General features: G+C 41.2%; 1 protein-coding gene across 4 annotated transcripts in view; it reads left to right on the top strand.

Moving 5' to 3' along the window:
• IQGAP2 (IQ motif containing GTPase activating protein 2) overlaps positions 1-22,790 on the top strand; it is a 126,455-nt gene that overhangs the window by 45,384 nt on the left and 58,281 nt on the right. For all 4 annotated transcript variants that reach the window (XM_075741144.1, XM_075741145.1, XM_075741146.1 and 1 more), the window contains exons 3-5: positions 18,136-18,292; positions 19,556-19,633; positions 21,381-21,457. In XM_075741144.1, coding sequence (XP_075597259.1) covers positions 18,136-18,292; positions 19,556-19,633; positions 21,381-21,457 — 312 coding nt within the window. The remainder of the gene's footprint in view (positions 1-18,135; positions 18,293-19,555; positions 19,634-21,380; positions 21,458-22,790) is intronic.

Raw genomic sequence — 22,790 nt, forward strand, 5'->3', positions numbered from 1 at the left:
TGAATTGCGTGTTCTTCCCTAGTGTGGCTCTCCTCTCGTTTTGGAAAGTGACTCACAGGCTAGGCCTGCCATAGTTGCCAGAAAATGATGTAATTTGGATAATGTAATATCCCACGTACAAACCAAAGTCTATTTAGAAATTGGGCTGATGAGAACAAAAAGGAAATAGCTGCATATCAGATGCATATCAAATTTTAAATCAGCATAATTGTGTGTGTGCTTATTAAATACAGAGGTAGTGCAAAAGGCATAAAGAAAAGCTGCAGTGTTCCTTGAACCATATTTTCAGATGATCGCAGGGTGGGTAATCCTTCTCCTGCCGTCTGCCTTGTGCCAGGAGTAGTTCATGCAGCCAGGCTGTGTCAGATGAGGGAATTGATCTGGTCAAGCACTAACATATGTATCTTGTGGTGTTGCATTAGTTCTCAGCAGGATCAGTTCCCTGGTCATGCTCTGCCCATAGTCCCTGGGGTACTGGTGTGGCCAAAAAGTGGAGGAAAAAATACAGGCAAGAATGAACAGCAGATAATGGGGAGGAAAGAGGGGAAGCATGTTAACTTGACCAGTGACCATCTATCTGTACCTTAAAAGAGCCATGAAATGATGGCCTTAGCCTCACTAGAGTGGCTTGATGTAATTTCACATGCAAATGTCTAATGTATTGACATGAGATGTTTCTTGGTGTCCCATTCCCCACCCTGCTGCATGGAGCAAAAAGCCAATTTTTGCTGATGGCCCTAGTGCTGTTGGTGGGACCCAGGGAAGGGTTGCCCTGGGCAGTAGCTTGCCATCCCCAGGACTCCTTTGCTGCAGCGGCTCAGGGTGGTCTAACCCTGACACACAGCAGATGGGGCTCCTGGCCAGTGCCCAGCACAGGCAGGTGAACTGCTGTGAACCTGCATTGAATAAGACTGGGGCTGAAGTCTTCTCCCTTATAAAATGGCAAAGGCAAAACAGGCCAACAGGTAAGATTTGGTAAACAGTCTTATATGCTCAATTTTTTTCCTTCTCCTTTTGTTCCTATCCTGTCGCTGGCAGATGTATCATCTTGAATTCTGCTGCTTTGGGAATGTACAAGGCATTTCATTTGCTACTAACCATCATGATTTCAGATGTCTGACCCTGGCCTGGAAATATAGTATACAGTGTATCCCCAATATAAATGAACTGAACAGCACGTTTCTTATTACTTCATCTCTGTGTTCTGTATTAAAAACTAAACAGTGAATAAAAACTGGCATGTAAACTGACCCACCTGTATTAAGCACAGCACTAAGCAAGATAAGTCTACATGTTCAGCCTGTGCACTTCATTTCCCTGTGTGATACAGTGCTGGCTCTGTCTCTTAGAGCAGTGTGCATTGCTGCTCCTGCTGCTCCTGATTATTGCAACCAGAATACAAACAGATGTGCCTGGTAAGATTGTTAAATATAGTATTGAACTCAAATTCATAATTTAAAACTATTTCTGAAAGAGGTCTTTGCCTTTTGACTGTCCCTAACCCAGATCACATCTTGGACCTGTAACTTAAAAGGAGTTAGAAGGGGTTGTTATCTGACTGCCTTCCACTTCTGGAGCAGGGTTTCCTATTACACACTGATGTGACAGGTACCATTGGAAAAGATTACTCTTCCACCAGCCTGTAACTAAAAAAGCATTAAACATTGGATACTGTTCATCTCAATTCTGATAATTGTTCTTCAGAGGTCAGAAATGCATTGCCCAAGAGATGTCCACAGTGCATGGTTTTAAACAGGTGTAAAAACCCCAAACAAACACATAAATTAAATGTGTTAGGTATTAGGAGAGCAAAGTACTGAACTGCTTGATACAATTTCTGCAAAACTAAAATGGGTTGTGATGCATTCCTCTTCTCAGTCATTTATTTCAAGCCCTGACCCTGAGTTGCATCTACCTTTGATATTTCTAGATGCTTTTGAGTGTCTGTACACACTGTGCTCTCCCTTGAAATGTATAGTCCCAGCTCTGAAAAGTCTGGCAATGCAAACTCACATGTGTTGAACAGAGCTGAAACAATATCAACACTTCGACTGGAGCTTCACTGCATCAAGATTTGTGGATCCAAAACTGGGTAACTCTGGGGCTGTTGGCCATGTGATGCATGTGCTCGTAAGCGTACATACTACTAATGGAGGTTACTACAATAATATATTTTTAGTCTTGGCAAAATAGCAATAGACAGAGTCAAAAATTCTGAGGGGGAAAAACAACACCACCAAAACTTCTGGCTTTTTGAGAAGATGCAAGATGAAAGCAGTGGCAATTACTGAAAACTAAGAAAACAAATAGGATTAAGATTTGTCATGCAGGTATTTTGTCATAGAAAATTAAGTCATTTGACAAGAGAATGAAGGAGAGACTGAAAAAAACTTACTTAAACCAAAGAATTACAATTCTTTACAAGTTTTTGTTCTTACAGACAGTGCTGCTGTTTCATCTAAATAGCAGAAATGGTTACAATACAAATAATACAAAGGCAGCATTTGAGTTCTGGCTGCTGTTGAATGGTGGTAATTGGCAATATAAAGACAGTGTTTCAGTTTTGCTAACCATCATTTTCTAATAAAACGCCTCAAAGTAAAGGCAGATGTGTGGTTACAGCTATATAGCAATTACTCTGTTGTATGGTGCTGCCCCTTAAGTAAGCAAATATCTTCATTTCAATTAAAACCAAAATTGTGCATGTAAAGTTTATTTGATTAGGAGCCCCATAGAAATGCTGCAAAAATTAGCATATAGGAAGGTCTAATTAACCATAACATCCAACATGAGAGAGATTTGGAGTTGATCATTTGCCAGTAAGCACTGCCAGTAGTAGAATACACATCTATTGAAATTAGTTTTAAAATGTAGTGCATGAGAAAAAACCCACAAAAACCTTTCTGAAAAAATCTGTTTAGTTTCCTTTTAAATCTAGAGTTTCCTTTACTGTTTCTTACTCCACATGGTTGGTGTTTCTCTGTCCAGTTGTTGTAAATACTTCAGCCTGAGATGTGGTGTGCTTGTTGTACTGTGCTGCAGTGACAGGAGAGTATTTTTTCCAAAGCAAGCCAGAATAGAGCAGAGGGGCAGTGTTTACATAAACTAAGCTGTGTGAAAGGAGTGTGCTATAATTCAAGAACAACATACATATTTATAAATGCAGAATTAAGTGACTCCAGGATTTTGCTAACAAGTTCTTTGTATCTTAAGACTACATCTGCCACCAGAGTGGTATTGAAAAGAACAGTATATCTTTCATTTAACATGCTTGTAAAAGAATCAATCAGCAAAAGACAAAATCTTACTTCAGAAGGATAAATGCTTATACTCTTTCTCTGACCAACAATAATGAACACAAAGCACTTCTGTGCAGATATCTAGAAAAGAATAACTTTCAGCTTTCTGAGCGAGGGGGATACTTTGAGTTAGGACATTATGCTGTGTATAAGCTGAGCACATTCTGATATTTTTCAGTAGTGCTAAGAGAAATAAAGACTATGTACTTGCAACAATCAGTTGATGGACAAAAAATCAGTCTGGGAGTTTTCTCAATGCCTGGTTCACTGTCTGTTACTGTGTATAAACATAATTTATGCTTATTGAATAACAACGTAAGCTATAAGAGTTGCTGTTAAATACTTTGGTTTCCAGTAGCTATTGAGTTCATCAAACCTACTGCTCAGGTAGGAGCTGTGCATGTCTCATCCACACTGCTTATTTCCCATCCCTGTTTGGTTCATTAGGTTGAACATATGTTTTGTTTTACTTTCTTAAGCTTCCCTCACCTCCCACTTGAAACTGTCACCTTGATGTGCTCGCAGACTGCCTGCTCCTCCCAGCAGTGCCCAGCAGACATATAGTATGAGTGACTGGGTGGGCAGCTCTTGAATGCCCTTTGCCCAGACACTTGCTTGGCTTAATTGCCATGCCTCAGATACTTGTCTTGTATGTTGGCATCAAAATTCCTCAAATGTATGTTATAGACATTTATATGCCTATATAGACTTCCCACCTAGATTCTGGATTTTAAGGTTACTGTAAAGAATTTGGTAGTGCTGTTTATGGTTTCTTCTGTATGAATTCTTATTAGTTCCTTTCATGAGAAGCCTACTTCTGATAGATCCATAACAGCTGAAATGTTGGTTTGATTTTTTTAAACGAAACTTTTAGCGTGCTACTGCATAGTCTCAGTAGGGCTTAATCTATGGGCAGTGTTGAGGTGGGGGGTACAAGGAAGGATATGTGCACGTATTTTCTGAACACTTTTTTTGAGTTTCAAGAGACTGAACATTTAACACTAGGGTAAACCTACAGTCCTCTGATAGCAAATATGTTGAAAGTAGCTGAATGCTTAATTATAAGTTTGGATTCTGTTGCAAAAGTTTGGTTTGTTTAAGAACTTGATGCCATGGGAGATGGGGTCACTTTGCCTTTGGGCGAGATGTGATTTGGCAACCGGATGGAAATCTGCTTTTCCACTTTGGAGAAACTCCCTTTAGTGTGGTGACAAAAATGCACCATCAATCTACGCAACTTGGAAATGGCTGTCTCCAGAAATGTCTCCTGCTTGTAAGCTGATACTAGAAGCAGATGAAGTTTTAGTGGCTGACTCTGTTATGAGGGAGCAAGAATGGCAACAGGACTACGCTCATTCCCTTTTTTCCATTTGAAGTAGAGGAAAGTTGTTGTGAGGGGCTTTGGGTGTCTTTGCAGCCTAGTGAGAAAAAACAACTTGCATCTCTGCACAGGAAAAATCTGCATCTGTGGACATGATACTTCAGCTGGGCTTTTCATTTCATTGCAAGAACAATTACACTCCTGAAATGCTTAGAGTGTAATGTTCAAAATTAGGAGCAACTGGGCTGTTAAGTTTCTTTGAATATACATATTATTTTTCCTGAGGAGGAAGAGAAGAGTACAGAGATATTTTGATTATGTTGCATCTTTATATGGAAAGCTGAAGTAAAATATGCTGTTTAAGGACTTGGCTGGGTATCAAAGGAAGTGCGCAGAAGTTCTGCAAGACCTACTTTTTAAATCTTAGATGAAGAGAAATGTCTAAGGATGAAGGCACTCTGTGTCAGAGTTAGAACTGTGTTCCTTAGTTACAAGTTGTATCTGCTAGTGTAATTTTTCATGTACTCCAATGCTCTCTTTCAGGCTCTTTCCTTCTTTTTTGTAAGAAATTCTTGAGCAATTTTAGATTCAATGTTTCAGCAAAATCTACTGTGACCACAGGCAACTCCCCCGCCTTGGTCAAACACTTCTTCCAGTGCTCATACCCAGACTTCTGATAATGCCAGATGAGTTGATCTGACTGTATGATCTTGTGCGTTCCTTATAGTTGGGCAAATCTTCCCTTTGCTGGGGTACTGCTGCATCTTGTTCTTCACCTTGGCTAAGGGACATCACCCCCCACACCCTCTTTCAGACCTCTGTCAACATTATCTACTGGACTTTCTCTTCCCCACTGTAAATCTTGCTGTCCTGGCATCCATCCTGCTGGTCCCCCTTATCTGGCTGCTGCTGTGGTTGGCTCTTCCTGCCCCTTTTGCTTGTTGACAGGAACCATGTGGCACAGTGACAGTTGCACTCCTCTTCCTCTCCCCCATGGCAGTTGCTTTCCCAGCACTGGTGAATGACTAGCATCTCCACACTCTCCATTGCTGCCTTGCCTGCCACCACACAGGCTGGTTGATTCATCATTTGTATTGTTTCTTAAATATTCTTGGTTAAGTCTTCCACATGCAGCAGGAGAGACTGCCGTGAAAGCTTGTAGCATCTCTGTGGCCATCTTTTACAGCAGGACTTGTACTGCCCACAGTGATCAGGCTCTGCAGACTGCAACTACTGGTAGCTCAAAACACTCAAGCCCTCCTAAAACCATACAAAAACATGCCCTGCAAATCATAGGAGGAAGTGGGGATCCAGTTTGAGAGTTTTGTGGTTTCTGGCTGTAACTGCAGCAGCACCTTCCCAGCCTCCATGGCCAGCACTGTGCAGGTGCAGTACTTGCTTGGGATAAAATATGGAGAAATGGGAAGAGAAAAGAGAGGAGCAAATTTGCAGGTCAAAATAGCAACCTAAGGCACTTGGGTCTCAGTCTATGTCTGAGAGTTAACAAGCTGGGATGGCTTGCTGATTAACTTGATTGAAGTATCTAGGTCATTAATAGGCTTGGCAGCAAGGTAAATTGACTTAAAATGTTTTTTCACTCAAGTTCATGGGTATAGGGGATTTTTTTGTGTTAAATAGCTGGCTGACTGTGGATCAGAGACCCTGAGTTAACAGCTGTTTGTTAAGAAAATCAAGAGAGTGCTCCTGTAAAGCATTTCAATGTTTGTACTCTCTTGTCCTATTAATTTCTACTTCAGTAAACACAGTTGCACTAAGTACCTTTGCAGGAGTCTCATTAAAATAATGATGTGTCATCTTTTTAATGTGAAATTGCATGGTAGACCCTTATGCCTTTTTAAGGTGGAGGAATCTTTTTGTGGCAATAGTACAGTGAGCTTTACCAGCCTAAAAACTAGTTTCCTAATGAAAGGAGGCTGATCACGATGTATGGGTGTCTAGCCTGTGTTTCACTTCAGCGATTTCAAAATAAAAATGACTGGCACTACTTCCATCTTCTAATACAGAGGTTTTTGTGCTAATTCCTGTGCCTGAAAGCACTTGGACATCTTGGGGGATGTGGTACAGGAGTGTTTCCAAAAAGGGCACAGTGTTGGCTAAGGCAGTTTGCACCAGCTTTGTCTCCACTGGGCTTCTCTGTAGTTTCTGCTTTTCAGAGAAAAGACTTCTATAGAAATCAATGAGCAAGCCATTCTCTAGGGTTCTGAACATGAAGGTTTGCTAGAGGGTTAGAGCAAGCTGACACAGCTGGAAATGCAGTTGTGATAAGCTCCATAACTAGTTTGAAATAGTGTCTAGTACTCGTCAATTTTTAGAGATTCTGATTTTAAATTTCTTATTTATTTCCCCTTCATGTATGAACAAGGAAAAAGGAGTAATTTGTTTTACATTTACCATTTTGTGTAAACCACTGAGGTTTTCTATAAGTAATCTTAAACATCCAAAAGTGGGTTTAATAAGGCTTTTCATGCATATGGCTTCTTGTGTTTAAGCAGTATGACCAGAAATAGCTATAGCATTCTGGCTAGGGATGTGCAGCTGCTGTGTGCAAAACTGTTGGCTTGGGGTATCACTGGCAAGGAGTTGTCTGCCTCTTTGCTTTTCTGCTGGTGGTTGGTGTGATAACACTGAATATCCAGAGGTATTCATGGCTTGCCCTGAATGGCAGCTGCAGTGGGAATGGTGTTACGGTGCAGCAGAGCCTGGGTCAGCTGTGGACCATCAGTGGCGGCTGCGTTACAGGGTGAGTTAGCCACAGCACGTGGGCTGGCGGGGGGGAGTAGGTGCTGATAGCTGATTTGCCCATTCAGATTAGTGAAAAACACTTTTGGGGTTTTTTTTTTTGGTTGGTTGGGGAGTTTTTTATAGGATATAAGAAAAAATATTTTTATGCACTGGTTCTTTGGTCATGTGGCAGTGTGGTTCTTGATTGGTGCTACATGCCTATATAAGCATGTTTGCCTTTGCATCAAGTGGTGTCCGAGTAGCTCATTTTTGCTAATGCCCAATATCTTGTGACTGGCAGGCTCTTAGCTGATTAAGTGTTAATCGAACCTCTTTTACTCTGAGTAATCTGAATACTATGGCATAGATGGTTGATTTTTATCACTTGGTGATTACTCAGATGGACAGGGATATTTCACTGTTTGTTCTTGGAGATGAGATTGTCTCATGTGCACAGATGTTGGGAACGGTGATTTCAAAACCCTTAAACTGAAGTGCTGTCACCAGACACTGGCTATTTGTTGCATGAGATATGATTAATTACACCGTTAAATTTTTACCATTCTGATCACAATCAGTTTTTTCTTCCTAGCCTGAACTACAACCTTGATTTCACTCTGTTCTTCTATTCTACTATTGCTTCCTAAGTGCATTAATGTAAACTGTAAATGTAAAGGGAAGATTTTAGAGTTTTGCAGTTAAATCAGCTTGTTTTAACACTTAGTTTCTCAGGTCCATTTTCTAAAAGGAATGGTTTTGTTCCTGACTCTTAAATACTGTCTAGAAAGATGTGAGATGCCTGTGACTATTTTATGCATCTTTTAGTCATATGTCCTCAATAAAAGTTCCAGCTTGCACTGACAAAATTGTAGCCGGGTCGTCATGAAGACCTCAAATCTACATATTGTAGAGAAATTTCGGGTATCTTCCTTAGCGTAAATTGATGTTAATTGGCTGCCTCAGCTTGCTCTAGAAAACACTATGTAGTTTTGAAACTGGGATAATGGTATAGTCCTGAAGGATCCAAAGCTTTGTTCAATTCTTGGTTTATGTTCTGATGATAAAGGTCAGGCTGCAGAGCACTTGTGACTTTTTTTCTGTTTTCTGTAATAGAAAGGCTCCTTATCTTCACTAGTATAAAGCAATACCATGATTTTCTTGGATTTTAATTTCTTTGTGTATTATTAAATACTGTTATACTACTGCCTACATTTTTCTCATCTACTTCGGGCCTGATTTGTACGCATATGCTTCTCAAAATTTTATAGTTTGTTATCGAGTAAGTAGGCGAGTACTGTCTTTCCAGCCACTGAAAGGGAAAATGATGGAGGAGAGCATTGCTTGCATAACCATGGAAAGAAGAAAACAGGGAAAACAGAACTGTAGGTGCTGTGCATGGAGTTTCTCACCTAAATGCCTTGGTTTTAAATTTGTTCCTCTGTCTTGCGTTTCTTTTTGACATGGGACAAAGTTTAAACTTTGCAAACTCCCTCTTGTTGCTGTCTTGCAGTGTTTACATAACACTAAATGCTTTTAACAACAGTTCAGCCTTTCACAAGCAGGCTCTTTCAGTCTTTTCACTTCTTTAACATCTTGTTCTCTCATCCATGTCTTTCAGTTCCTACTTGGCTGCTGCCCTGCACCTTTCTTTAAGAGTCTTAGCTGCCTGTCTAGTAAACTTACTTCTTGGGTCCTTTTGTTGTTTCTGTACCTGCTGCATACTTGCTGCTAGCTGCTTTTCACAAAAGTAACCTTTGTCAGATGTTACACAGTAAAATACAAATACCCGAATCTGAACCAGTGGACTTGAACTGGTCAAGGAGTCAGAACGGCACCCTGCATTCTGCCATGCTTGAGTTTGGTTTCTTGCTCTGCAAAAGGTCTCCTGTGTGGCCTTGACACACTCTTTAGACTGCACCTCCTTTGGGGGTTTCTGCTGACCCAGCCGCATCAGTTGCATTATCAAGTTACATTAACAAGTAAATATGTAGGTCTGCAGGCAAGAGCTGTGTCCTTCTGTTGCTGGTCTTGAATCACAGACTTGGCTTTAAACACCCACACCACATACAAGCTGAATCTGCACTGGAGGTACTTCCCTGGGTCACTTTTCCACCCTAGAAAAGTGTCAATTAGACATGATTGTCATGTTTATGCCTGTCATCTTACCTGCAAAGAAAGGTAATAGTGTATCCCTTTGGACAGCTGAGGACTAATACTTGCATGGAATGCACTGTGCAGTGGTAACAGGCAAACACATAAAATACCAGATCTTGATGTAAAAATGACTCTGTTTTGATGTTTCTCTAGCTGTCCTCCCATGTGTGGCTAGCTTGACAGCTGCTAGAAACAGCACATCTGGTGATGCAGTGGAGTTTGGGAGACAATGAACAAAAGATGCAGGTTCCCTAATGGACAGGTTTGGTTTAGTTTTAGTAGTAGCTTCATCAAAGTTACTGTTGGATAGATCACTCTGTAGAGACTACAGCTCTGTTTTCTATGAATTGGGGTAGTAATTACTGCCATGGCAGGGTAAAACACTTACTGTAACTGTGGCTTAAGGTTAGTAGGGCTGCTGCACAATAAAACTGTGAAGATTATCTGAAGGATCTGTTATTGGTTATTTCACTGTAACATTTTTGTGGCTTGGCAAAGGCATGTATCTCTTGCTACTCTTCTGAACACGTGGGTTGCTTTGAGGAATATTAGATTATGCCAGGCCAGAACCCTTTAAATTGGTAAGTCTGAAATACCATATGCTGAGTTTTTTGAGGGTGCCTTAAACTGAATTGCCATACTGCAGCTGTAGAAGACATAACAGGGCAAAGCGAACTGTAGTTGTGTGTAGCAAGACAGTATAATGTGCAAATCTAAACTATGGTCTTGGAGTCTGCAATCACAGTGTTTTTCTAAAGCAAACATCTTGTGTTTGGGGGAATAACTAGTCGTCTTCTGCAACATTTCACACCAACACACCAACAAATGCTGCACTGTATAACAAGGCTTTTATCATTGTGTCCACTTCTGTTTATCAAATTAGTGTCTATACAGACTGGCAAAATACTAAGTTTAGATAAATTCACATGCCAAATTTGAGCTTCCCTCCTTTTCACATAAAAGCATTATTTGATCTGTAGGGTTCGAGGGACACCCTTTTTGTTTGCATGTAGGATTTGCTATGGAGCTTGTGTCTGCACTACCTGAAATTTCATTAGTGGTTTGAGTCTGTCATCTGTCTGAAATTATGCTTTCCAGGGGCCACCGAGCCACCACTGCCAGACTAGCACAGGAAAGACTTGTTTCTGCTGCTGTGGTCTCTGCTGCCTGTTGGCTGTTAAAACAGGTCTAGACTCTGCAGCCAAGTGATGCACATCAGTCTGAGTTGTCTTAACTTAGTTGCACAGAGCATGCAAGGTTTTTAGGAGAGGACTGCTCTGTTTCATCTTTTTTCCCCTTTTTATCCAAATGAAAACCCAATTCTTCCTGTAAAAAGGGATACTTCAGACCATACCTTCCCCAGATTTCCTCCCTGAGACATTTGAACACTGACTTAATATTTCCACCTCATTTGCTCAGGTAACCTGTTGGGTTCCGTTCTTTCCAGTGAGAAGAATTAGGTGAGATCTCTTAGGGAGAAATACTTGCTGTGGCTGTTCAGCCTCCACCAGTGTGGCGAGCTGCCCTCCCAGTACTGCTCTCTCTTTGGCCTCTTCAGCGTTTGTCCCCAGCCCCTGGCAGCTTGGAGCCAGGCCAAGAGCAGGGAGATAAGATGAGGCATCCCTGTGATCATCAGTCCAGGCTTTGTTAGCTTTGGCTCCTGCTCAGCACATTGTCTCCAAGAGCAGTCCTCGAGTTTGTGGCTGATACCTGGTGCTAAATCTTAATGTCTCTGCAAACAGAGAAGACAGCAAAACAAATAATTTCTGATTGCGAAGGTTGGGGACTGTCGAGAAACACAGGCGTAAGTGCTGCTGTTGCCTGTTGGGGTGTTGCTGGAAAGTCCATATTCTGCCCCCCCCCCCCCGCCACCCTGCACTGTAGAAGTGCTGAGTAAACAGGAGTTGGCTGCTGCTGGGTGCCCAGCAGCCTGTGATGGCCATGGGGTCGTGCCGGGGCTCCAGAGTGGGTTTCCTGAGCAGCACCTCGCCTTGTGGACTCTAATCACTGATTAACCCACATAAGGGATGATTGGAATAAAACAGATTAAAACAACAAGTAGTATTTGTGCTGCCATCTTGTGAACCAGAATTTTATAACACCTTTAAGGTTATTTTGTAAATATGGCAGTGTTGCCATGGCAGCAGAATTCTGCTGTGGAAAAATGTTGCTGAAGTGATTTATTGCTGTTTTAGTGTACTGTACAGGGTGGGCAAGTTGTCACTGCTGCTCACTTCTACTCATCTCAATTGAATATGATGTGCATCAGAAGGGCTTTGATCAGGGAAACGAATGTTGCAACAAACTTCATGCAGGTGTCCACAACTCAACAAAATGCAGTAATGCACAATATGGATCCCTAGCATTTTAATACCTATGCACAAAGAATCCATACGTGAATGTTTCATAGCTTTCAGTGTGGCTCTTACTACAAGTCAGTATCCTTCCTGGTGAAATCATAATGACAAAAATATGTTGAGATGCTGCTAAATCCAATACTAGCTGGAGGCAAATTCAAATTTGAACTGACTTATGGAAGGGTAAAAAATTATGCACTACAAGTTAACCTAAAATCACTTGCTAAAGGATTTGATGCTCATTTTAAGTGTGGAAGTTCTGAGATCTTGTGTAGCCAAGTGATTCATGGTGTCCTCCACAATACTATTGCCTTGTTCCTTCTATGCAACATAAGCAGAAACTGGAATGACCTGCATCACACTTTCCTTCCCCACACTGCTTTGGTCACCCATGATCACAAAATATTTACCTCTTTCAGACCAAGTATGTTTTTAGGATGGATAAAACTTGAGATTCAGTAGAGACCGTCACTGGAGTATGAATCTAGACCCTCACATTTATAAGACTATTTCCAGGGTGTCTGCCTCCAGGTGTAAGCTGGCAGCAGAGGACTGTAGCACTGAATTGAGCCAAGGCTCCCAACTGTAAGGAAGATTTGGGGCTGAATGCACCAGAATGTATGTATGTGTGTCTGGGGAAGGTCTGAGGAAAGTAGTTTTCTCAGCTGTCTGCTCTGTCACAGCTCTCCACAGCCTCTTAAGTGGAGCCTCCAAGCTTGTGCAGGTTTTCTTGTGTAATGCATACTTTTTGCAGTGATGGTGTTCAAATTGTTTGTATCTATTTTCATGGAATGGCTAGAAACTCTGCATGCGCTTGCACTGGAAACAGCCCGTGGTTGTTTGTGGAACAACATTTTTATAAGGTTTCTAGTTTAGCAGTTGTATCATGCTAAAGCTTGCAGTGTAAGGAGAGCAAATTCCAAAGTTAACCCACAGTCTTTCCTTATAAACAAATCAATGCCACCACCACCACTCCTGCTCAGCCAAGCAACACACCTAGCTTACCTCTGCTACTCTCACCTTCCTTTTAAAGCAATATTTATGGGACTGCTGGTGGGGGGGGAAAATATCTTTTTTTGTATTAAAAAACAGAAGCAAATGAAGAGTTAAGAGCAGAGATTTCTTAACAAATCTTCAGATTCAGAAACTAGAGACATAATAATGTGGAACTCTAAATGGTGAGTTTTCATGCTTCAGATTATTGTATATTTCTAAGTATCTTCAAACAAAAGCTTTGACTTTAAAATAATTCTACCACTATACAGACATTTAAAGTTAGAATCTAACATTTTGTTTTGGGACTGTTACTCTTATTTTCTAGCAACAAGATTTTTTTTTCACCCCTTGTTTGGAATGAGAAACTGTATTGTAATCTCTAGGTCAACAGTCAGTTTCACTTCCCCACAGTATGTGTGTGCTGAACCAGACCGCAAGGCTGCGGTTGTGAGCCAGGGAGGTAGTAAATGGGTGGTAACTTATCTTTACCTTGTCCTTACTATACTCTTTTCATAGCGACACCCAGCATCCTGAGCTTTGGCTCTGGAGTCCTGACTTTGCTTCTCCAAAGGTCTTCTTCCCAGGAGGTCAAAACCTGGTGTCCTTGGATCTACAAGTTGCAGCACAAATTTGAAAGAGCAGGGCAGCGCAAGTATAAATTTTGCTGCAATATCCAGTGTGTGCCAAATATAATGGGTTTTGGGTGGATATACAACGTATTCTCTCCTTTCTGCCGAGCACAGGCTACAGATTTTTGCTGACCACGCAAACTGTCAATGACAACTTCATACTAATGAAGTTCATAGTGCAGCACTGATGCTTCCAGTTCCCTTCACCCTTGCCCTGAATGAGATTCAGGGAGTTTTTTTGCTTTTAAAGTGCAAGCCTGAGCTCACTATACTACCGCTGTTTTGCATGGTGAAGTGTGGAAACTGGAATCTCTTGGTGAGCAGCATGCTGTTTACTGCTTGTGGGTCTGGCACAGAAGTCATCATTGTTATCTTGCCAGAAACTCACTGCTGGACTGCTCTGTGTCAGATTGCCAAGAGTCAAACCAGAATTGAGCAAAGCAAAAGGAAATTGTACCTCAATACTTGCCCCTGACAGGCTTTCCAGTACTATGTATTGGAATTAAAGTTTTGGAGATACATTTCCATAGATCAGGTCTGGGTTTGAGTTTTTGTCTAAGGCAAATCCTTTGTTTCTGTGCTGGCAAGCACTATAGTATTATGAAAATAAAAGCAGACTGTATTTATGCATACTGGTGTATGATCCCAAGTATCTCTCTTCAGGAAAACATCTATTTATGCATGTTTGAACCCAAATGGTAAGACTAAAACTGGCATGGGTAGTTCTGCAGGGCTGTTGTAACGACAGCTAATTTTTGAATTCCCCAGGAATTCAGGGATGTTACATGGTTTGGTCTGCTTCCTGAGATTCCCACACCATGGAGTGGGCTTTGGGCTTAGCTGTAAAGAGTGACCCAGTCAACCATAATGTTCACCCCTGTTGGCAGTTTTTCATGGCATACATCTGTCAGTAAGTTAAGGCTGTTAAAAACACAGTACTAGTTACGGGATTGCATTGTAGAAAAAGAAATGGCAGAAATGCACGTGCACATTTGATAGCTGTAATACTCTTATTCCACAGGCTTCATATTGAAGAAAAACATACCATCAAACATTGAATTACAGGCCCTTCATCTTGTATAGCCATGGTATTAACTAGTTTTTGTGGGGAAGAGTTTCTGCAAAAGACTTAAATCTGATGCTGCAGTACTGTGTGTTCAGGAAAACAGTGTGTGAGCCAAAGGCAATACTGCTTTTTTAGCCCCAAAGAAAAATTAATTGCTCCAAAGGTACCTATAAATCCTTATTGTCAGGTAGATATTCTCTGTTTCACTTACAGAAACAGAAGTAGAAGGATTTCTGGTTTTTTTCAGTTCAGTCTACTCCTGCTGTTGGCACCATGTCATATAATAACTTTCATAAACTCACCGAACTGTGTCTTAAAAAGCAAAACCTCACAACCTTAAAGTAATGCTTCTTTCTGTTTAAAACCACAATTCCCTTTTAATTCAATCAGTGTAAAAGGGACAAAACTACTGTAATTGCAAGCATTGGGGAGAAAAGTGCTACAGATGTCTCAATAAACACTAGGAGAGAGTAACAGAGTTAGGCAGCTGTTTGCATAACTAAAACTTACAAGGTTGTTTGTATATTTGCAGGATTTCATGCAAATCCTGAGGATTTTCCCTCCTCTTATTAAACATGTGCAAGATGGAGTAAATCCTTTCACAGTAGATCTTCTTGTAGCTAAGTTCCACAACTTCCAGACATTGGTAAAATCTGTCTTATTTGTAATACAGCTGTAGCTGTGTTTTCAGTCTTGGAGACTGATTCTCAAAAGCTGTAAGTTACAGTTGCCCTATTGCAGACTGGTCAGTTTTTCTCGAATGGATATCACTTATAGATTTGTAGCTATAAATGGAAAGAAACTCTCTCCATCTTTCAGGTCTGCTTCATTTGCTTCTCTCTGTTTTTTTCCTTTTTTCCACTGAGTTACTAACATTCTCATTCTAAAAAGAGATTTGTTTGCTTGTGTGTTTTTCTTGACTTCTTAGATTCACAACTGTATTCTTCATTACCCCCCCCCGCCTTTTTTTAATTTTACTGGTTTCTTTGCTTCCTCATACAGTTTCCTGTTCGTTCCTCAGTGTATTGCATTTGCCCACTAGACAGGGTAGCCTCCCTATCCAGAACAGAATAGTTCCAGATTAATCTTAAAGGCTCATCAGCATGTTGGAAACAAATCTGAAACAGTTTGTTGCTGAACAGGAGATTTGAAAAGCTAAGGAGTAGCTGTCACCTTTGATTAGCATGTTGTTTAGAGCTTGGGGAATAACTCAATTTTATATGAACCCTTTTATAAAACCAGACCAAACCTACTCAAATGCATCCTTTCCTCTGCCTGCCATTATGAATAGCAAGCTCTTTGTCACTAGAACAGGAATTTGGAGTGTTATAAATTATAAACTAGGCCTGCTCTGAAGGCTGCTGTTCTCTCCTAGTGCCATGCCCAGGTTGCTTTTAGCCCTTTCTTCTTAGCACCAAGAGATGCCTTGCTAGTGATGTTCAGCTGTAGGGCTGTTAAATGTAAGACCTGGGGTACCGCTGACACATGGAGCTCTTTCTGCTGGTCAGCCTCAGTTGTATGTGAAGGAAAGCCCAAGGAGGAGCTGCTTGAGGGAAGGGCAAACAGCAGGGCTTGGCTGGCTTTCAGGGGGAGCTCCTGCACCAGCTGATTTTAGGCCAGGGGAAAGTTGTTAGGAAGGTACCAGAGGCTGCTCTGGGGGCATACAGTTCATCTCACTGGAGATAGTCCTTTGGAGAACAGGGTCAGCTTCAGCTCATGGTGAATACCTTCTGTGGCTCAGCAAGCTCCTCCTGCTAGCCATACAACTCTTCTTCCAGAAGGCACATTTTAGGAAATAACTTTCTATAAAAAGAGCTAACTGGCTCAGGTGAAACCCACATTTGCTGGGAGTACATGTTCTTTCTTTATTCTTCCTTGTCCTCTGTTTGAGAAGACAAATGTTGCAACATTTTGCTTTAGTGTGTATATCTATTTAGTCTATAAAATGTCATCAGTAAGGATGACTTTTGGGACCCTTGGCATGGACCCATAACACGTGAACATGCAATGCAGGATGGAGCAGGGAAACTTGTCAGGGGTAAGATTCTCCTTACCGAAGCAGCTTTTATACTGCAAACTACAGTTCCCTTAATGATACTCGCTCCATGCAGTTTTGTGTGATATTGTCCCAGATTTATGGCTGGTGGTTTCCTGAAGAGCTATTTGGGTAGTCTGTGCTTCAGTGAAACAACTTTCATATGTCTTGTAACAAATCCAAAAGTGTAACGGAGTAGGTCATTTGTCTTGAGTTTTAATGTGAAACAAAATGATGTAGTGAGCTTTTTTCTTCTCCATGGCGGGGGAAAAACTGGCTCATTTTCAACTTGGATCCCAGCTTTCTGGTTTCTGAAGTCATCCCTGTGGAGGTGATGTTAGATTTGTAATGCTGTCTCACGCAGCATACAGCAAGGCTGCCTTAGTGACAGTAAGTAAAGCGAACTAACGTCTTCAGCTTTGTGCTTGTCCATTTGTAATGGTATTAATGTCCTAACAACAGCAGAGATTGCTTAGGAAAGAAAAAACCAAACCAAAAAACCCACCAACCAAAAGACAAACTAACCAGATTTATAGCTCTTATAATGTGATTTAGCTGCTAGAAATAAGAATAATATCACAGGACAAAAACACTTGAACCACCAATGTAAGGAACTTCTGGTCCAGTGATTAGGATGCTTCGGAAGTGCTTTGGTAGCAGTTTCTCTTGGCTACTCAGTGTAAACATCCTGGATAATACAGTTTTATGTCTGTTACTGGGCTTTTGAACTGGTTATGTATTTCATAATTACTGTTTTCTATCTAGTACCATATATATCACATCTAAGTCTCAAAAACATAACTAGCTTACCACCTTGAAGGATTTAGTCACTGTTTGACCAGAAGCAATCTCACCTGTTGGGCAGTGGGAATGTTTCAGTCAACTCACTGCCAGGCAGACCTGAAATACATAAAGCACCTTGGGCTGTTTCAACAAAAATCTTCACTCCTTCCTCCAGCCCCGGTACCATGTGTTTCACAGGTGAACATGGAGAGCTTCCAGGTGTTGTGGGAGGAGGATGAGCTGCAGGAGAGCTCTGTACTGAGATGAGCATTGCTGCAAGCTTGGGTTGCAGAGCACATCGGATGCAGGAATCAGCCTCGCCCAGCACATTGCTGGCCTCAATGCTCTTGAGGTTCAGCCCTGGAATAGCTATCACAGAGATTTATTTTTTTTAAATAAAGACATCAGTAATACCTGGCACTCCATGTTTTCTTCTGGTTTCAGCTTAAATTACTGTCTATTTAAAAAACCTAGTCGTGTTCAAAAGATCTGAGTTAGACCCCTTAGGGGATGTATACTTCAAAGCATGTTGTTTGGTTATTGATGGGTCACAACCACATGGTGCAGATATGATTTTCTAGTCATTTTGATCTCCTATGTGAATGAATACAAGAATTTTCTCCTTAGCCTGCACCCTTTTCTCTTATGATTATGTTGTGGTAATGACATTAAAAGTGTGACAGTTGTGGGTGAAAGGTGTCATTTCTGTTAAAATCACAAATAACAATGGTTTCTCAAATGATGTGTCTGTAGATGGATGGAGGTCTGCTTGGAAGAAGAGCTGCCCCCGACTACGGAGCTGGAAGAAGGCTTAAGGAATGGTGTTTACCTTGCTAAGCTCGCAAAATTCTTTGCCCCTAATGTGGTGTCAGACAAAAAGATCTACGATTTGGAGCAGGCGCGTTATAAGGTAATGACTTTCTCAGTTCTTTCACTGACAAGACAAAAAAAATGTAATGTCTGTCTTCCAACTCTTAAAGATACCCAAGCATGGTTGGTTAACTTTCTGCATCTCTCTTGTAAGACTGTTGGGACTAGATGGAAGAGACACAGCACTAAGAAGCCAGCATGATAAGTTCAAAATATTTTACCTTTAGAAAAAGCATGTTAGTGTCACTTAATATTTTTAAAGCTGAACAAATTACACCTCTGGCTCCAGGGAGTATATGAGACTTACCATTTATACAATTATTTTTCATTAAGAATAGGAGCCAAAAGCAATTCAATAATTAAACTTGGTAACTATTCCAAATTTTCCCCATCTCGTATGAGAGGGCATTTACTTCATTATATCTGTGTGTTTATTTTTCCAAATTTAATGCTGAGAAGCAAAAAAACAAGCTACCAGTAATTAAGCTTAGCTTGCTTCCTGTGTGAGCTGTTTAACTCCAAGATCCTCAATAATATAGAAATATATACATGCATATGCAGTATTCCCACTATGGAATGCATTATCTTAACATGTAGAGGAGACAGAAAAAAATTTGAAATGGACATTTTAATGTGTAATCACTGGCTGTTGTTTAAGAATTGAGAAATTAAGCTGTTCTAGGTGCCATATGGTTAACAGAACCATAGTTAAGAATACTTGTTACATTTAAATGCTTCTCTTGGAAATCTCCAAAATTTGAGTTCAGGCTTCTGTTACCCCCTTTACCCTCCTTAAAAATTAAATAAATAAACCTCCAGACTTTCCCACTTTGCTCTTTTAACTGCTGCTTGCGTAGGTTGTAGGGAGGGTCAGGTATTCAGGTAGACTTGAAGAGCGACTAAGAATTCCTTGTCTGTTCTCTTTCACAGTAGTGTTGAGCAGCATTACCCCGTCTGTGCTTTGGAGGTAGTGGTTCCTGGTATTTGACAGACAGCCCTTGCCACCCAAAGATTACTGAAGGGCTGTACCAATGGCTACTTCAGTCACAGTCCACCCAGATGGGTACAAATCTGGCTTACGTTATGTAAAAGAATGAACTGGACAGCATGGGGTTGCTGATATGTTAGGATGCTTCATTAGTAGGATTGTGGCTATGATGCATTGTTCTCAAAGTTCAAACAAGGGAAAATTCCCTAAACTTGACTTCAGGACATAAAATTGGAAAAAAACCCAGCAGATTCAATAATTACAGAATTTGCTTTATGTGATTTTAATCATCTTTTCCTTCTATGTTTCCAATAGAGATCTGGCCTTCATTTTCGACACACTGACAACACTGTGCAGTGGTTAAGAGCAATGGAGTCCATTGGTCTGCCTAAGGTAAGCCTTCCAAGTTTAGCAAAGAAACTGGCTCAGGCACCGACTCACTGAGATCCCCTTTCATCTGCTTGAGCATAAATGGTTTCTTACAGTAAGTCTACGGGGAAGGTGTAATTCAGGGAACAAATCTGAAGAGAAGGTAATTCTGAAAGCAGTGGGAGTGTCAGTTATGTGCTGGTGTGCATGGGCTGAGGCTGCTGTGGATGGAAATGGTGAGGGTTCTTCTGTGCAAAGACAAATGGGGACACTAACAGTGTTTTAGCTGTATCTTATTGCTAGTACAGTCTCTGCGGGGGCCTGAAAGGAATATGGCTTAAACCAGAAAACTTAAATATTTGCTTCCTTTAGGTTACTACCTCTCATCATGTCTCTTGCTGCCTCTTCCTCTTAATGTACGTCCCAGTTTCTCTCTCTACCCTGTTTCCAGACTGTCCTTGCACGCTCCAGTGCATCTGCGTGGCTATACTGCTGCTCCTCTTCCACCAGCTGTTTTCTTGGGTCACCTCTCATATTTATCTTCCTCCTTGTGGGTCTTCGCTTGCCATCTCCCCCCTCTGCTGCTGTTTCTGGGCACCAGTGAGTCTCTTTCGGATGAAAATTCTTTAAGAAAGAGCTGTGTGGAAACATCTACTCCGCTTGTTTTGGCATTTTGGCCCCCACGCACAGCCTGGGGCAAGTAGTTCCCTACCCAGCCAGCTGCCCTGTGGTACCTGGGTGGGGGCAGCCCCAGTGCTGCCCCATGCACTGTGGTCTGGCATGGGGAGATGCTCAGATGGCTGCCTAAAGGGCTGCAGGGTCTAAGTCACTGCAGGCAAACTCTCTGCAGGTGCCCATAAGCAGAAAAGGGCACCCATGCCTGCCATCAGAAATGCCAGAGATGGTGGAGTTCTGCCTTTTGAGGTCAGGGTTTTTTTGGTTTAACCTGAGTCCTCTGTTTGGCTGGCTGATTTCAACCCTGCCGTGCTTCCTCTAAAAGGTCTCACTTCTGTTGCGGAGGATGGTCATGGCCAAAAGCTTTCTCTAGTCTCCCTCACAAAGCTGTTGTGAGCAAATTATGAAGAGGGCACTGTGCTCATGACTTAGTCTTGTCCCATTAAGTGTGGGACAGCACAGCCCCGAGTGCCTGGCCTGGGCTGGAAGCACGCTGCCAGCTCTCACGGTTAGCTAAGTCTTTTATTTTATTTTTGTGGAGAAACTGTGTTTAGTGACTGGGACCGAGGCCAGGAACAAATTAGTGGTAGAACCAGAATTGGAACTTATGATGTGACTTCTTGGCTAAATTGCTTAATATTTCTCTCTCTGAATATCTTTCTCTGTAAATGATATATTCAGAGTTAGGGGTGCTGGCAATTAGAATTTTGCATTTTTTAACCGTACTTGATAGGTTTGATTTGCAATGAGGTTTTGCAAATTGTTATTGTGTCCCAGGTTTTGGGTGTCTGTAGGAGGACAAGCCCTACTGGCTGAGTTTGTGCAGAAGGACTTTTTCTAAAAATCTTGCTGAAATGCTGTCTGCTTATCTTTTTTTTTCTCCTCTTAAGTAGCTTTTATGCTTTATTAAATCCTTCCGTATGAAAACTATTGATAAAGTTAAAAAAACATCAGAAGATACTTGATTCATAACTGTATAAAAATAAGAGCTGAAATTCCATAAGTTTAAGGTACGGTTCTGCAGAGAGTTCATTTTAGCTACTTTTCTGCTCAGTAATATATCTTCTATTTTAACTGTGTGCTCTTTGGTTTTTAGATCTTTTATCCGGAGACTACAGATGTTTACGATAGGAAAAACATCCCTAGGATGATATATTGCATTCATGCTCTAAGGTAACTGGTGATGGGAGTAAAAAAGTAACTGCTAAATCTAGAAGTGTAAGTCTTGAAATGGCTTTAGGGTAACCAGTATATCAAATTCTGTTAGAATTTACAAGTTAGTTAATTGGCAGTTGGAGATAAAAGTCCAACTTTGTCAGGACTATTGGCCAAATGATTTTCAAAATAGTAATGAAGGACTATTGAATTTAGTGCAGACATGCCCCTCTCAATAAGTACATCCCCTCACAAAGTGCATGTAAGATTTCAAAACACATACTGCAACAGAAACCAAATAAAAGAACAAAACCGTCGCAAAATATTAGTATAACTATGGGGCACATGTGCTGATGGGAGTGAAAATGATGAACTGACATCTTTCTGTCCCAAAAAAGGAGCAAGTAACTTCTGTATTCCGAAGTCATTAATGTAAAAATTAATATCTTCCAAGATTTTAAAATTCTGAGCAACTTGATTTTGAATGTAAAGTCAGGAAGGCTTTGACCACACCACTTAAGGTAGAGCTTAAAAGTCTATGTCCTGCCTTAAGGATTTTCTTGATGTTTAGCACTAAAAGTAATGAACATCTGCCTTGTGCTGTCCCTGGTATGAGGGGTAGAGGGGTTCCCAGGCAACTCCTCCCTCTTCTGCCTCTCCTGGCACATTTCCAGCACATGGAGACCTTTTCCTTCCATTACTTGCTTGCAACTAGGCTTGCAGAGAACATAATTAACTTATGCTCCAAACTCTTCTACTTTCCTAATGGTGTTCAGAGACACATCAGCTGCTCCAGGCTTATAGGTTAGAAACTATTCAATATATGCTGTGATTTTTTTTTTAAGGTCTAATCCTTGAAATGATGTGCCCACTCTTGCAGTCTATGTGCACTCACTGCAAATAAATAAGGCATACCACCAGAGTTCATCATATTTCTTTCAAATGCTAGGTGTTTGGAGTTAACAGCCCTGGTATTTTTTTGTCATCTTTGACAAGTGTTTCCACTTGAAATTATTATGCTTGGTGTAATATTAACTGAACAGTATCACCAGGACTGTTTGCGGGCAGCTCTTGCCTAAAATTCGGTAGTGCAGTCTGTTCCGTCAGCGAGTGTCTTGTGTAAGCTTGAACAGATTTCCTGAAGTGCATGCACGGGGGTCTAATGTTCACCAGCCCAGGCTGACACAGTCGGCTGCATGCCCCTCAGGCCTTGTTATGGGCCAGCTCAGGTGTTTCACAGGGGATGCATGAACACAGTAAGATTTTCTGATATTTGCTTCTGTATGTATGGAGGAGGATTTTCTCAACTGTGCATTCGAATGCTACATGAACAATAAACCCATCAGTTTTA

Source organism: Balearica regulorum, chromosome Z (assembly GCF_011004875.1).
Source record: "Balearica regulorum gibbericeps isolate bBalReg1 chromosome Z, bBalReg1.pri, whole genome shotgun sequence".
In the NCBI taxonomy this organism is placed as follows: Eukaryota; Metazoa; Chordata; class Aves; order Gruiformes; family Gruidae; genus Balearica; species Balearica regulorum.